Source organism: Mauremys mutica, chromosome 6, assembly GCF_020497125.1.
Source record: "Mauremys mutica isolate MM-2020 ecotype Southern chromosome 6, ASM2049712v1, whole genome shotgun sequence".
Taxonomy (NCBI): Eukaryota; Metazoa; Chordata; order Testudines; family Geoemydidae; genus Mauremys; species Mauremys mutica.
The window spans coordinates 110,841,387-110,857,845 of record NC_059077.1 but is presented as its reverse complement, the minus strand read 5'-3'; the positions used below and the strand labels follow the sequence as shown (position 1 = coordinate 110,857,845).

Genomic DNA, 16,459 nt, shown 5'->3' with positions numbered 1-16,459 from the left:
ATGTACTATATTGTACTGGTCCTTAGTGTATTGAACAGCAAACAGATCCAATGTCGTCTTTCCCATACCCTCTAATCCCGCCAGCAGTATGCAAACAGCACCCAACAGAAGCTCAACAGCTTTCTCCTATGCCACACTCAGTAGGCTCTGCATGTGATAGTTCAAAGAAAGAGAGTCCCTGGTGAGTATATTCTTTGCTTTGACTGACAGGATTTCTGCACAAGTTACAAACAGAACAGCAGCTAACATGCTTGTCCAGGCAGGGGGAAGCCCACACAACTGATGGGATTGTTTGTTGTTGTTTTCTTTTATTCTCCATGTAATTCAATTGTCCATATGCATGTGTTACCAGTTGCACTAGGTGTATCCACCTTCTCACTCCCATTCTGCTAAATGTTCAATACTGAGATGCTTTCATTACTGTTCAAATTCTTTCCTTAGCACTATAGGTAATTTTTAATTTGCCGAAATGTCCAGTGCTCTGAACTAAAATTGCCCTCCATAGTATAATTTAGGTTTTAGTTTTTAGCAGTTTGCAAGCTGTGATGGTTATAAACCTTACAGCATATGTAGTCCTAGTCCACAAATGCACCCAAGTAGGGTAGTGACACCCTCCTAATGTGCATGTATTTTCCTACAGGCATATTTGGGTTAAAAGTTTCTGAAAACATTAGCTCACTGATGCAAACACATCTGTTGACAGCCAATTGCCTAGATTATCCTCAGACCAGACCCTCCAGCTGGCATTTGGAATAGAAACAGCATTAGTGATGCAAATGGTCAATCTCTTGTTTTCCCAAGTTAAAGGGCAAACATCCATATTTATACATTCAGACCTCTCTGCACTTGATGATTGGTCATGGGATATGGCTATCCTATATGAAGAAGGAGATGGCAGGGATCCAGGGCACGGAAATAGAATCCTTCCTCGAGGGCTCATAGGGTAGTGATGGACACTTAGATATCTACCACCAGACCCATCCCCTGTGGAGTATCATAGTCTTTTCCCTGGCCTATTCAATATTTACACACAGCTGCTGGGAAAAGTGTTCTTGGTTGCCAGCAGTATGCCAATGGCATATCACTGTGTTGTTCACAACTGACAACTACATTACTGTCACCCAGTTATCCCAGTGTCTGGATAAGGAAGAGCTGGTTGGTATTCAACACCACAAGATGGAGGTTATGGTAGTTAGCAGAGGAAAACACTTTGACAAGGCGGTCAAAACAGTGCTGTCTCTACTAGTCAAAACCATACATCCACAAGGTGTGGAGACAGCCCACAGCTTGTGGGAGTATTTCTTGACTACTCACAGATCCTTCATATGGAAGAAACATATTCGGTCATTCACAAAGGAATCTGCATCCCATGCTTTCTGCTGATGACCTAGACTCTATTATACACACGTTTGTCACCGCCCAACTGGAATATTGCAATGTGATTCAATTAACCTCAAAAGCATTAACTCTGAAAAATCTGCAGCAGATGCACATTGCAGCAGCAGATCTCTTCAGCAGCTCAAGTACCAAGAGTATCTTCCCTAGAGAGATCCACCCACTTTGCTGACTTCCCTAAGATGATGCCAAATATCAAAATTCAAATTCTCTGGAGAATATAGTCCTCTGTTTATTGCATGCATTAATGCAAGTTTTCCTATGCCTAATATGTTCTGGAAGAGGGACCACCTCTTTGATGGAGGAAGAGAATTTTTCACTTTTTATTTTTATTTTTTACATAGATCTGATGACAGAAAGCCAGCCTTCCCTTATTTTAATCAGAGTGCTCAGCCCTCCTACTGGTCTGGTTTCTGAGGTAATTTACTCAAATGGTGTTAATTAGTGAGGCTATGAGAGAACAGATACAACTTTAGATAATGCTTTCCCAGCCAGTCCCATATTCAGCCTCCTGGTGATACCAGCTATGCTTCCTAAAGTAATAATAACTGATACATATATACTGAAAGAAAAATGAAAGGACTCTTAGCTCTTGTGTGTAATTTTAATTGAAACATGAGACAGAAGCAAATGGTCTTATGGTCAAGCCTGGTGGTGTTCAAGTCAAGATGAGGACACCTCTTCAATAAAGGTTTTCCCCAAAATAAATCATCTGAAATAAATAATGTTAAAAACTTATAAGCATCATTATCAATGTTTAGTCTTTGGTGGACTTTAATTTTTCACAATGCTTAGTCTCCTGTTATAAGTAAGGCTACGTTTTGGTCACAGGTATTTTTAGTAAAAGTCATGGACAGGTCACGGGCTGTAAACAAAAATTCACTGGCTCGTGATCTGTACCTCACTTTTACTAAAAATACCCACCCTGACCAAAACTTGGGTGAGGGGCTTTGGGGGAGGTGCGGTGCGGGGGCACCACGGGTGCTGGGGGATGTGGCCCGGGACCTCCCCTGATATTGGGGAGGTTGTTGGCAAGGCTGGCAGGGGATTTCTACTCAGCTCCATGTCCCTGCAGCTTCTAGGCATCGGAGGCAGTGGCTCCGCTGCTCCCACCACAAGTGCCGGCTCCCGCAGCTCCCATTGCCCAGGAACCACAGCCAATGGGAGCTGTGGGGAGGGGCCTGCAGGCAGCATGTGGCACAGAGCCCCCCCCCCATCCCGTCTCCACCTAGGAGCTGCAGGGGGGCATGCCAGAGGGAGCCAGGGAGCCCACCACCCCAGGTAAGCACTCCCCTCCACTCCACAATCCCCTGCCCCTAGCCCCCTCCCACACACCCAAACTGCTGCTGCTGGCCCAGGGGCTACCCAGCTTGGGCAGCCCCTGAGCCAGCACCAGCCACTACACGTGTCACGGGGGTCATAGAAAGACACGGAATCCGTGACCTCCGTGACAGACTCGCAGCCTTAGTTATAAGTATTATCTATCTGAGCCAAGAGATTTAAATTCTGTTCTTGATGCTGCCACTCACTTGTCCTGTGACCTCAGAGTACATTTTTCACCTCTCTGCCTGCATTCCCCATTATGTAAAGTGTAGATAAAACTTAGATAATTTTTTCACATCTTGACAATTTCTTGCCATATCCTTGGGAGGCCTTATTGAATGATGTTTAAGTATCTTTGGGATCCATTGTATTAAATGAATGGTTTATGTATTACTGTGGGCTGGAATTGCATGGAACCTTTTGAAGGGGGGAGATGTGACAGAGGAGAGACCTGGGGATTCAAAGGTCTATATTGAACAACGTGCCAGACAAGAATGGACTTTTGGAATAAAAAGTGTCCAAGTGGTTTTCCTGGAGGACTATCTACTTCCTCATTTCTGGTTATGCAAAAACCCAATCTTTTGAAGTTATGCCCTGAGGATCACCTGTTTGCTGATCACCTATTACATGAGCCTATGATCAAAAGCCCATGCTGTATAAAGTCATGGTGGTTCTGGTTCTTACTCTGAGACCGTTATGAACTTGTAGCCATGGGGAAACCCAGTTGTGGGTTTAGAAGGACTGACACCTACCAGAGCCTGAGGCTGGAGCTGGGGTGACCTCTGGTAAGCTTTTTAGCATGTGTGTAGGTTCTTTTATTGTTTTTAATGTTTTCTCTGTAATGCTTTCACCTTGCTTATAAAGAGCTGTGTGGTAACGTATAACTGCAGGCCGGTATGCTGTTCGTAGCCTCTGAAGAGAAAGCAACTGTCAAGGTTTCTCCCCAACTCTGAACTTTAGGGTACAGATGTGGGGACCTGCATGGACACTTCTAAACTTAATTACAAGCTTAGATCTGGTAACACTGCTACCAGCCAGAATTCCAGTGTCTGGCACACTCTGTGTCCCCCCAAAACTTTCCCCTCCCTGGATAGCCTTGAGGCTTTTCCACCAAGTCCCTGGTGATACCAATCCAACCCCTTGGATCTTAACACAAGGAGAAATTAACCATTCCCCCCTCCAACTCCTGGTGAGTTCAGACCCAATTCCCTGGGATCTTAAAACAAGAAAGAAAAAAAATCAATCAGGTTCTTAAAAAGAAAACTTTTAATTAAAGAGAAAGAAAGGTAAAAATCATCTCTGTAAAATCAGGATGGAAAATATTTTACAGGGTACTTAGATTTATATAGCCCAGAGAAAACCCCTCTAGCCTTAGGTTCAGAGTTACAGCAAACAGAGGTAAAATCCTCTCAGCAAAAAGGAACATTTACAGGTTGAGAAAACAAACATAAGACTAACACGCCTTGCCTGTGCTACTTACAAGTTTGAAACATGAGACACTGATTCAGAAAGATTTGGAGAGCCTGGATCCTGGCCTGGATTGACGTCTGGTTCCTCTTCGTCCCAAGAGTGAACAACCCCCAAAACAAAGAGCACAAAACAAAGACTTCCCTCCACCAAGATTTGAAAGTATCGTGTCCCCTTATTGGTCCTCTGGTCAGGTGTCAGCCAGGTTTACTGAGCTTCTTAACCCTTTACAGGTAAAAGAGACATTAACCCTTAACTATCTGTTTATGACAGCAACGCAGACACGCTGGCCTGTTTAGGCAGTCTAGCTTGCTGTGAGTAACACAGAGCGGGCAGGGAAACTGTGCAATCTGGACAAACCCTGGTTAGGAGGAAGAGAGACGTGGGTCTCTATCCAAGAGAGATGACAGTGAGGAGCTGGGCAGGGCCGGCTTTAGGCCGATTCTTCCAATTACCCGGAATCAGGCCCCGCGCCTAAGAGGGGCCCTGCATCTTAGGCGCCTTTTTAATGTTTAATTTTTTTTTACATACCCGGCGGTGGTCCGAGTCTTCAGCGGCACTTCGGCGGCAGGGGGTCCGGAGCAAGTGAAGGACCCTCCACTGCCAAAGTGCCGCTGAAGACCCGGACCGCCCCTGGATATTCTAATCGAGCCCCACAGTTCCTAAAGCTGGCCCTGGAGGTGGGTGTCTTTGATGAACCATGGAGGGAGAATACAGGTGGAGTTGCCCTGAACTGGGACATAGCCAAGTGAATAATTTGGATGAATTTCACTTTTTTTTATCTGTTCCTGAATTGTCTGTGAACAGATTGTGAAATTCTCACATACATTGGATATGCAGTATTTCTTCAGCCCATAATTCTTTGCCTGCAAACAATTTCTGGGAGTAGTTGCAACTTGCATTGTTTGTTAAATATGTAGATTGCTTGGTATTGTCCCAGTCCCTTTATTGGATGACTTAGATCAGGGGTCCCCAACGCGGTGCCCGCAGGTGCCATGGCACCTGCCGGGGCGTCTAAGTGCGCCCGCATACTGGCCGGCAGACAAGCATCCACCGAAATGCCACCGAAATTCGGCAGCATTTTGGCGGTGACACCTCTGGGTGACGCCGCTTGTCGGTGGCATTTCGGCAAATGCTTGTCCACCGCCACAGTCCTCCGTGGTTCGTCGTCTGGCACCTGCCAGACAAAAAAGGTTGGGGACCACTGACTTAGATAATTAATCAGCACAAAGCAAACTTTGAATCTTACTTCACTTTTGAGGCCCTTTTATGACTCTGCCCCCCTCTCTACTTCTAATCCTGTCTCTTATACTGTTTCTTCCTGTCCCCCTCCAATTTACCAAGCACGCCAAGCTTAAAAGCCCATTTGTCTACTTCTCTGACAAACTTCTCTGCATTTTCTTCTTTGCTTCCCTTATGTATAAACTACCCTCCCTAAATAATCCATAAAGTGACTACCTTATTCAAATCTTCAAATTGTGTTGCTACTACAGCACTAATCATTTTAACATTAGAGATTGGGCTTTTTGTAGGTATTCAGCCTACCAGACTTTTTGTGCTGAAATGTTTGTGGAGAATGAACACCAGATTGTGAACATAATTGAATCAAAGCTTTTTTCCAAATTTGAATGAATTGCTGGAGAAATGTTTTGTGCAGTATTCACACAGCTCTAACATACACCTACTTCAGTAGGATGTTGTAAGGCTTAATAAATTGTTTGTAAAATGTTCTGATATCTTGGATGAAAGGTGCTATAGAAGCACATATGGCTTCTTGTGTATTAATTATTGGATTGTATATTGATTACTACTTAGACAGCAAGTGTTCTAATGGGAAATAACAGTCCACTTCCTTAGTTTAAGCATCATTGATTCTAAAGCTCTGATGTATGTGAAGCCAGGAAAGGAGGATATGTTTAACTCCCTACAGAAATGAAGAAGAGTAATGGAGGAAGATGGGGGAGAGGGGAATAAAAATGATGACTCAAAGATATCCATGTGCCACTGATCTTACTTCAGTGAAACTCTGATTTCAAGAAAGCATCCCTGTTCAGGACAGCATTCAAGCACAGGCTGAAGTCATCCAGACAAGGGGATTTCAGTACATGCCAAAATTAAGCACTTGCTGAAGTGCCTTCCTGATTCAGGGCCTGAGAGAGCAGGAAGCATAGATAGGTCTCTCCTTTCCCAGTGCACTAGGTAAGACATTACATTGAAAAAACCCGACATCAAAAGAACGTTGAGGTTGTAAAGTCAAGCATTCCAAAGTTTGAACTGTGCAATCTTATGTCAACCCTCTTACGTGTATGCATTATGATAGTCCTTAATTACATAATTACCCATCTGCTCCTGCCCCCACCACCTCTGCTGCTGTACACTCCTGCCACCTGCTCCTGTCCTCACTCTCCCTCTATATCCCCACCCCCGCTCCTGCAATCCCCTCTTACCTTCTCCTCCGCCCCATTCCCTACACTTCTACTTTCCTCTGTATCAGTGCTCAGGGTCCCACAGCTGGGAGGCCAAATTGCAGGGAAAATCCTGCTTCACACCTGCAGTCCAGAGGTGGAGCATGCTCAGTGCAGATAGAATCTTCAGAGAATTTAGCTGCCAAACTCCAACAATTTTCTACTGAGAATGTGCTAACTAAGATGTTTTGGAAGCTTATAATTTGGCCAGGTCCTTATGGGGATGGCAAAAGGCACACCCTGACATTACAGTAACACACACCCCTGCCTAATTTCAAGTCCTCCCTCCAAAGAATGGAGGTGCTACAGCTTCTCTATAAAACAGTTAGAATCTTCTTAACATGGGCAAAACCATGTATTTTTCCCTGATCTTATTCTCAGAAATGGCTGATCTATTTTAGTTGAAATGATTCAAAAATATTCAGCCTGAGACAGACACCCAGCACAGAAAATTTCATCCCAGATGGTTAGTTTAGCAAACATATAAACAACTGAAAACAGGGACTTACAACAGCAAGTGTTAGGTGAGCTTAACTATAGGCCACACTGCCAGCTCTGCCTATAACACAGTTATCCCTGATTTGCCTGTTTGGCTCTGAGTTCAACACTACCAAATACTCATGGCTTTGGATACAAGCATGCTTAGCCACTGGCTGGATTTGGTCTTTAGTCTTTTACTGGCTCTGGGTAGATGTTGACACTGCATAATGATGTAGAGTCAGACTGGACAAGGAATAGAGCCAGGTCAAAGAGGAGTATAAGCAGCAGCACAGTAACTATTAGGCATCAAGGCTAGGTAAATTATTCCTATTTACAGGTGAAATTCACTGCAGTATAGAGGGTCTGTGCAAGTCCCAAACAATCTTACACAGTTTAAGTAGTACATAGGATTTGGGGCAAATTTTCTGCACTGGGTTGATTTTCACTCTAAAGGCTTAAGGAATACAGGTATACTCACACTCTGGTCAAACACTTGCATGTAGTCAGAATTGAGAGCCAAAGCTGCAGGATTTTGAACGAGCGATTTGCATTTCAAAGGTCTGGAATAAATACCAGCTAAAAGAAGTCTCAAGTGTTTTGGGTGAGATCAAACAGAACTATTAACTAATGACTTAAAACAAGCTTTGTTAATTGTTAATCGGTCATCTGAACCCTGGGTAAGGTCATATGTTGAAACAGGATATGGGCCAACGGTAACCTGATTCTTAACAATGAATTTAAAAGGCACAGTCAGAGAGCGAGAAATGAAAGAAGAGGAAGTTTGTTAATTTGTACTCTTCAGTAAGGAATAATATCCTGAAATGTGTCATTCTGTAATAATAAAAAAAACCCACTACAAACACCAGAGACCAAAATTCAAATATGGATGATCCAGATCTGGCATTTGGATGCTTAAATTGGCATTCAGGCAGACAAATAAGTGCCAATTTCAGTATTCAGTTCAGGAATGTTGATGTCCTGTTAGGTAACTATATCTGAAAGCTGAGTCCTTTGTCAGCTAAGTGCAAAGTCTTTAATAAAATAAACATCACAGAAGTGTAAAGAGAAATGAGCTCACGAAAGCTCATGCTGAAATAAATTTGTTAGTCTCTAAGGTGCCACAAGTACTCCTGTTCTTTTTGCGGATACAGACTAACACAGCTCCTACTCTGAAACCTGTCATTAAATGTATAGTCAGCTGCAGAAGAGTCATTTTGTGGAAGAGAACTTATTGAATGCATAATATTAATTCTTACAAAGAAAACTTCAGTGGATGTGGAGTGATTGGATGATAAACTGAAATTTCTGTAACGGTTGCTTTAATACAGTCAGGACTGCCCATATGATTCATTCATGCAATGCTTACTAGTAATTACAAAAAACAACCTTCTGTTACTCTTCCTGGGGTTCACACTTTTTGTTTGTTTTCCATTTCTTTTTATTAGATTATAACAACTAGATTATGGTCTAGGTTTACTTGGTTCTGCCTCAGTGCAGGGGGCTGGGCCTGATCACTTCTCGAGATCCATTCAAGCCCTTCATTTCTGTGATTCTATAACCTTTTCACATTTCACTAGAATGGTGAGCAGGAACCCAGACCCCACATAAAGAGAAGAGAGAAAGAACTGTTGGTGTTAACAGATAGATTGACCACAAATTATTACTATTTAACACACTGTCTAATGTAGGCATGGCCGCGTACACTTCTAACACGTGCTAGCTGATCAAACTGAACCCTAGGGACAAACCTGCTAGGGATGTTAGCTGAAAACACCCCTTTAAATCCTAATCAAGCCAAACTTTAAGTGTGCATTTATAGTAAGGAAAAGGGTGTCTTCTTACCTCCTGTTGGCTAACACATAGTACCCAATGCGAGATAAAAATCCTAGTGAAGATGAGAAACTGTAGTGCTCTCACATGTTAACAGGTTGAGGGAAACGCTAAGGGGGAGCCTACTGGAACCAACTAACACACATGTGAAAACTACAAACCGCCTCATCTTCCGTAGGATTTTCCTCCTGTTAGTTATCCAGGCGTTAGATTACATGAGGTAAGAGCACACCTTTTTTTCCTAATGAAGGCAAGGCCTAAAATGGTGTCATTTGCACGCACACAGGAGCTGGAAGGGAGGGGAGTCTCCACAAAAATAACTAACAGGAGGGAGAAGATGTGATGAATGGGGTTGAAATGCCTGGGCAGATAGAAGTTTAAAGTATCCCCTCTATTCTATCCGCTCAGCTTTTATTCACATTTTCTTCTGAGCTGTTGGTGTGTGAATCAAATCAATTTTACTCCTGAACTTCCTAACATATAATTTACACCGTCTTAACCCTCAACTCTGAATCTCAAACACACACATACATATTAATGCCCACAAATCTTCCAATGCACATGCATGCACACACACAAAAGTGATTACAAACACCACTTCCCTTTCTTGATTCAGGCATGGGGAAGAAATCCTTTTATCACTTTTTATTCTCCTCAACAGCAGCTTCTATGCTGCTTAGAAGTTTTAGTTACCAGGTAACATAGATGTCTGCAGAGAAACATTTCATACTTTTGCCAACTAAAATAAGCACTCCAGGGGTTCTTGTCTTCCACTGAACCTATTTACTTTATGCTTCCTACATTAGGTGAATAAGATGGGAAATGAATTCCCTGCACACCAGAAGTATCCATACGAAAGTGCTAACCTCACAGACGGAGTTAAAAATGTAATGATCAGAGTGGCTGAAAGCCCCTTTGATCAGAATTCAGTGGAAAGACCCAAATCACAAAGGCCGATAGATTTTTCAGTCTTAACTTAGTTCCTAATGAAGTGAAGTTTATCTTGGAAAACCTTTGTCACAGTTGGACATAACCAGTAATCTTTACTCACAAGACACCTACTGAAAGGGGAAACTAAATGAATCTCAGCAGTTTGTCCTTCCAGGACAAGGTTGAAATGTACTTTTATTTCTTCATCCTAGTCCCCAGGCAACATCACAAAACCACCACACAATTTGCCGTACGTTATCAGTCTCTGCCTAGGAGAAGCACTGGAGTGGAATAGGGAGGCCATGCAGATCAAGACTAAGGTGCACTCGCAGAGTTATGAGAGGAAGCTTGCACTGTCCCTGTGCCTAGCTCTGGACAGTGTTATTAGTCACGAATCAAGTCATAGAGATGATCTGTTGAGTAGCCAACCTGATAGGACCTGCGTTTTTGGTAGCTGCCCCTTTAAAATGCAGCTTCAGGGGATAGTAATTACATGTAATAGAAGGCATCCTTTGTTAAGCTACCCTCAATTTTAATCTGCAGGTGGGAGTAAATAAATCTATTAGAAACTATGGCTGCCAAGCAATCTATTGTCCCTATCTGGAATGTGTGTTATTTAAAGCAAAACAATTCTTTCTTTTCTTTTCTTTTCTTTTTTCTTTTTTTGCTACTGCTCCTCTCTCCCCATCACAATTAATTTACATATTTAAGAATGAAAAAGGTACTCTATAAACAATGCCCTTTGCAATAGCTGTCATCTCAATGAGGCCTAGAAATAAATAAAACCTCTTTGTGAAGCTAAAGCAAAGTTTCAGCAAGAATTGATTTGTTCTTAATTGAAGTGCTAATCAGAGATTCACTGGTTGTATTATTTATCTATCTGTCTATTATGTACCAGGTTTTTTTTAAATATGGAGATATACCTGTCTCATAGAACTGGAAGGGGCCTTGAAAAATCATTGAGTCCAGTCCTCTGCCTTCACAGCAAGACCAACTACCATCCCTGACAGATTTTTGCCCCAGATCCCTAAATGGCCTTTTCAAGGATTGAACTCACAACCCTGGGTTTAGTAGGCTAATGCTTAAACCACTGAGCTATCCTTCCCTAAGTTCTTTAGAGAGGTGTGTGTGGATGCATACCAGTTCCAAGTGTGTGTGTATCAATAATCTCTATCTGTATAGCACTATAATGTATACAATAATGCTAATAGGAATCCTTCTCTTGCTAGGAAATTCTCTTTCCGATACAAAATGAAGTGAGTGCAACTTAAGGTTCACAGTTAAAATATTGAAACAAGAAAGATAAAAGTTTTAATATCACATCACTGAGTCCCAATGCTGCATACATTTTGTAAGTGTGATTCACTTTATTGCTAGACCTGTTAGCATAGAGTGTGTGTTTGTCTCTGATTTAGCAGCAGCACTGTCATGCAGAGACTCAAATGGGAAAAATAATACCCCAGTCACTGCATCCAGTAGGAAAAACTGCTGCATGATGTATCTGAAATCTGGGGGCAGAATGCCAAATGAACAGATTCTTAGACATGTCCCTTGACTTCTAATGAAAATACGTTTTCTTTTTGTCTCCATTTGCTATGGCTTTTGTTGTGGTTTTATGGAAATCTATGAGCCTGCTCTGAAATGGATGCCAGAAATCTGGTTAAAACAGTATTTAGCTACTAACTTAACTTCTTCCCCATTTCTTCCCTCTTCCTCCAGGCTTGTGACCGAGGAGTAGACAACATCGGTGGAGTCATGCTTCACACGGCCACATCATTCTGGCAGCCATTCCTAGGTCTGGCTGTGCTGCTCATTTTCATGGGGTCTACCATAGGCTGCCCAGCCCGCTGTGAGTGCTCTGCCCAGAACAAGTCTGTTAGCTGTCACAGGAGGCGCCTGATCTCCATCCCTGAGGGTATCCCTATCGAAACCAAAATCCTGGATCTAAGCAAGAACCGGCTGAAGAGTGTCAACCCTGAGGAATTCATATCCTACCCGCTGCTCGAGGAGATAGACCTCAGCGACAATATTGTTGCCAATGTAGAGCCTGGAGCCTTTAACAATCTTTTCAACTTGCGCTCTCTGAGACTGAAAGGAAACCGTCTGAAGCTAGTCCCGCTAGGGGTATTCACAGGGTTGTCAAACTTAACAAAGCTTGATATAAGTGAAAACAAGATTGTCATTTTGCTGGACTACATGTTTCAGGATCTGCATAACCTGAAGTCCCTTGAGGTTGGGGACAATGATTTGGTTTATATATCCCACAGGGCCTTCAGCGGACTGCTTAGCCTGGAGCAGCTCACCCTGGAGAAATGCAACCTAACAGCTGTACCAACAGAAGCCCTTTCCCACCTTCACAACCTCATCAGTCTGCATCTGAGACATCTCAACATTAACCTTTTGCCTGTGAATGCCTTCAAGAGATTGTTTCGCCTAAAAGACCTGGAGATCAACTATTGGCCTTTGCTGGACATGATGCCTGCCAATAGCCTGTATGGTCTCAACCTCACTTCTCTCTCAGTCACCAACACCAACCTGTCTGCAATACCTTATTCTGCTCTTAAACACCTGGTGTACCTGACACACCTAAACCTCTCCTTCAACCCCATAAGCACCATTGAGGCAGGCATGTTTGCAGACTTGGTGCGTCTGCAGGAATTGCACATGGTGGGGGCCCAGTTACGTACCATTGAACCACATGCTTTCCAAGGGCTCAGGTTCTTGCGTGTACTTAATGTGTCCCAGAACCTGTTAGAAACGCTAGAAGAGAGTGTATTCCATTCCCCCAAAACTCTTGAGATCCTCTGCATTAACAACAACCCCCTGGCATGTGATTGCCGTCTCCTTTGGCTATTACAAAGGCAGCCCACCTTACAGTTTGGTAGCCAGCAGCCCATGTGTGCCGGCCCAGACAGCGTCAGAGAGAAGCTGTTCCAAGACTTTCACAGCACCGCCCTTTCCTTTTACTTCACCTGCAAGAAGCCCAAGATACGGGACAAGAAACTGCAGTACCTGGTAGTGGAGGAAGGACAGACTGTGCAGCTGATGTGCAATGCCGACGGGGATCCTCAACCTACCATCTCCTGGGTGACGCCGCGACGGAGGCTGATCACAACTAAATCGAATGGAAGAGCCACGGTGCTGGGAGATGGCATGCTGGAGATCCGATTTGCTCAAGATCAAGACACTGGGATCTACGTTTGTATTGCAAGTAACGCCGCTGGGAATGACACATACTCAGCCTCCCTTACGGTAAAAGGATTCACTTCAGACCGTTTCCTTTACGCCAATAGGACCCCTATGTATATGACAGACTCCAATGACACCAGTTCCAATGGAACCAATGTGAACACCTTCTCGCTGGACCTTAAGACAATACTGGTGTCCACAGCCATGGGCTGTTTCACATTCCTTGGCGTTGTTTTATTTTGTTTCCTACTTCTTTTTGTGTGGAGCCGAGGGAAGGGCAAGCACAAAACCAGCATTGACCTTGAGTATGTCCCCCGCAAAAACAATGGTGCTGTTGTTGAAGGAGAGGTTGCTGGACCACGGAGGTTCAATATGAAAATGATTTGATGGTATACTGCTAGCAGTGCTTTTCCTGTGGCATTATAACCAATTAAACAAGCCTGGCATGTGGAATTGCTAGGCGGAGGCAGCTTAATGCAGCTGTCATTGTGTCAAATGGTTACGTGGAAATGGAAAGACTATTTGGGGTTGTACAGTAGAGCCTCCTAACCTTGAGGCATGTGTGTCAGGGCCTTTCAAATAGTTGGTAAACGGTACTAATTGTTTGCATTGCAAATATTGGCATTCTGGGGATCTCAGTAATGAACTGTTGGCTCATGTTCATGGACAGTTGTTCAACATTTTCTACCACAACAAAAAAGAAAAAGAAAGGAAAAAAACCTACAGTGTAGGATTTACATATTTAAAAAGACACATTTGTCTAAAACATACTCTACAGTGAAATTTGTATCTATAGATCTCATTTGTTAAAGCCTTGCATCATACCTTATAGTTGGTTCAACACCACAAAGAAATTGATCTTATCTTTTTTTAATATACATATATACTGTGTACATTTTAAAGCAATATGAATGAGAGTTTGTGCTTTGAGATATCCACCGAGACTGACCCAAGTGTGATGTCACGCCTCCCCTTAACTACAGTCAAACCCCAAATTAGACCTCTGTAGTTACCGATGAGACAACACAAGATACTTTTGTTTTCATGTAGAAGACCAGAGAGGCATAGCTTAGGGCACAAATGTTCTGCTCTGTTGATCTTCTCTTCATATAAATAAAAGGCGTGTGCCTAGTTTTGATACAGAATGGAATATTTTTTATATCTGTGATATCACACTGGACCAGTTTACTGTAACAAAGCCCTGGTTCTCACCCAGGAGAGCCCAACCTACTAGGCATAGCGGACATATAAAGGAGATAAATTATACTTTGAAAAAAGAGATCTGTTTTTGTCACCCCTTGGTTTTAATTTCCAAGCCATTGTTAAAATGTTAATGTGTACTGGGGCGGGGGAAAGAAAGGAGGTAATGCATTCTGTGTACTCCTAGGAAAATATGGTCACCTTAGTATTTGAGGGAGTGAATTAAAATGTACAAAAGCTCTGTTGATAGGAATGAACTCTTCTCCAATGCCAATAAACCAGGGTTATCCATGCATAATACGAGGATTATGCGACTAAAGAAATGTTTAAAACATGATAGCCTCCAAAAGGCCAAAGTACTGCCAATTATAATGAACTTCTAGCCACTGTCAAGCTCATCCCATATATTTATAAATAACACATAAACACAAATGCTAATTTCCATTAACAGATTACTTCAGCTATTCTATCTGCCATTTTAATAACTGTATTGTCTTGGGGTTTTTGGGACAATGGCCCAGAGCAGGAGGGGGCAATGTGTGTTTTTTATGGAGAGGAGAAGGCAAGGGGAACGTTGGTTATGTTTATATACGTGTTTGTTTTATTCCTCTAAAGATCATGCAAAAAGGGCTCGGAACTGGAACTGTAATGTCAACTCATTGTACTGTTGGTATCAAAAAAGATATTTTAGAGTAGTAGTATTTTCCAACTCTTGGTGGGAGAGGGTAGTGTTTAACCACCTTTTCATGTCCTAATAAATATGAGCCATAGATTAATTTATTTTAATGTTTGGTTGACAATTATATATGATTTATAAATTATTTGGAATAACTTTGAGTAAGAAGAATAATCAGTGTGTTTGATTTTATACCCATTCTAGTTAATCTAGGGTAAACTGTTCTAAAGGGCCTATGTGACTTAGGAGCCTAAGTCTCGTTTTGAAAATTTGACATGGACACTTTGGAGCATAAATCAGATTGACTGATAGGGACTTAGCCACTTTTGAAAATGTTACCCATGTTCTTTGGCTGAGATTTTCACAGCAGAGCTATGGGATTTAAACACATTTCTTCTATTGCTATCAATAAAGGGTGGTGTTTAAATCCCTGTCCAGGCAGATCCCTGATCAAATATACAGGAACGGGACCTAGATTGCGTTGAAAATCTCAACCTGTTTTTTTCAGTGGCTGATCTCAGTTTAAATCATTGCTACATTTCATGCAGTTGAGGACTACAGGGGTGTTCCCTTTTTTTATGCACCACGTTAGATTACTGGGGTTTATATGCTGGGGACTAATCCTTTTGTCCTTTGAAATTTTATGGAATTTTAATGAAATGAAGTGACCCCTGAATAAACACGTGATAATGGAGAGATTATTTTTGCTGCTCAAACAGCAGAGCCACTGAAACACTATGGCACGTTTATATGGATAGTAAAATAAATTAATAAATGAGGGGGAAACGATGGCTGAATTATCAATTGGAGACCTTTCCATTTGCCTTTCCCTTGTAATTATCATTTATCCATTAGCAATCCATTTCCCCTGTAGTGGTGATGACCTGATTTAACTCTGACAATAAAATCAATGTTTTGAGCAAAAGTGCTGCTGAATTCTGGTTTAGGTGGTTGGTACAAATCCAAGTGGATGTTTTTGTTTTGGTTTGGTTTGTTTGTTTACATTACACAAAAAAGGAAAAAGAAAGCGATGGGAAAACCAGGAGGAGTTCTATTCATAGAAATTAATCTAGAATGAATTGTGTTTTCAAGTTGAACTAGTACCCTGTTACTGAAACCCTCCCTAACCCCCCGCCCCAACCCTACCTGGAAAAAGTATCTCAGAAGTAATGAAATAGATATTGTGCTGTTAGGGTATCTGATCAGTACTGGAATTGGCAACTTAAATGAAAAATGATGTGGGTAGTAAAATCCATAACTATGCAGGCCTGGCAGAGACTTAGTTCATAGGACTACACGCAGCAAGAGGTAGGGGATTGTAGTATATTCTGGGCTTTGTTGTCCCAGCACCGCTGTTTGCTCACAGCCTGATTCTGTTACTCTCGCATTAGGTAGCACACTACTCCTTCAGACAGCCCCATTTATTTCACTGGGACTTTGCAAAGAGGAAGGTACCACTTAACATGGGTAAAGATGGCAGAATGGTGCACCAATCATTTTACCC

The 16,459-nt window shown here is 42.4% G+C and overlaps 1 protein-coding gene across 2 annotated transcripts in view; it reads left to right on the top strand.

Moving 5' to 3' along the window:
- LINGO2 (leucine rich repeat and Ig domain containing 2) overlaps nucleotides 1-15,993 on the top strand; it is a 456,232-nt gene extending 440,239 nt beyond the window's left edge. For both annotated transcript variants that reach the window (XM_045020198.1, XM_045020197.1), the window contains one exon: nucleotides 11,610-15,993. In XM_045020198.1, the coding sequence (XP_044876133.1) occupies nucleotides 11,646-13,466 (1,821 nt within the window). In that variant the 5' untranslated portion in view covers nucleotides 11,610-11,645 and the 3' untranslated portion in view covers nucleotides 13,467-15,993. The remainder of the gene's footprint in view (nucleotides 1-11,609) is intronic.
- Nucleotides 15,994-16,459: the final 466 nt, after the last annotated feature.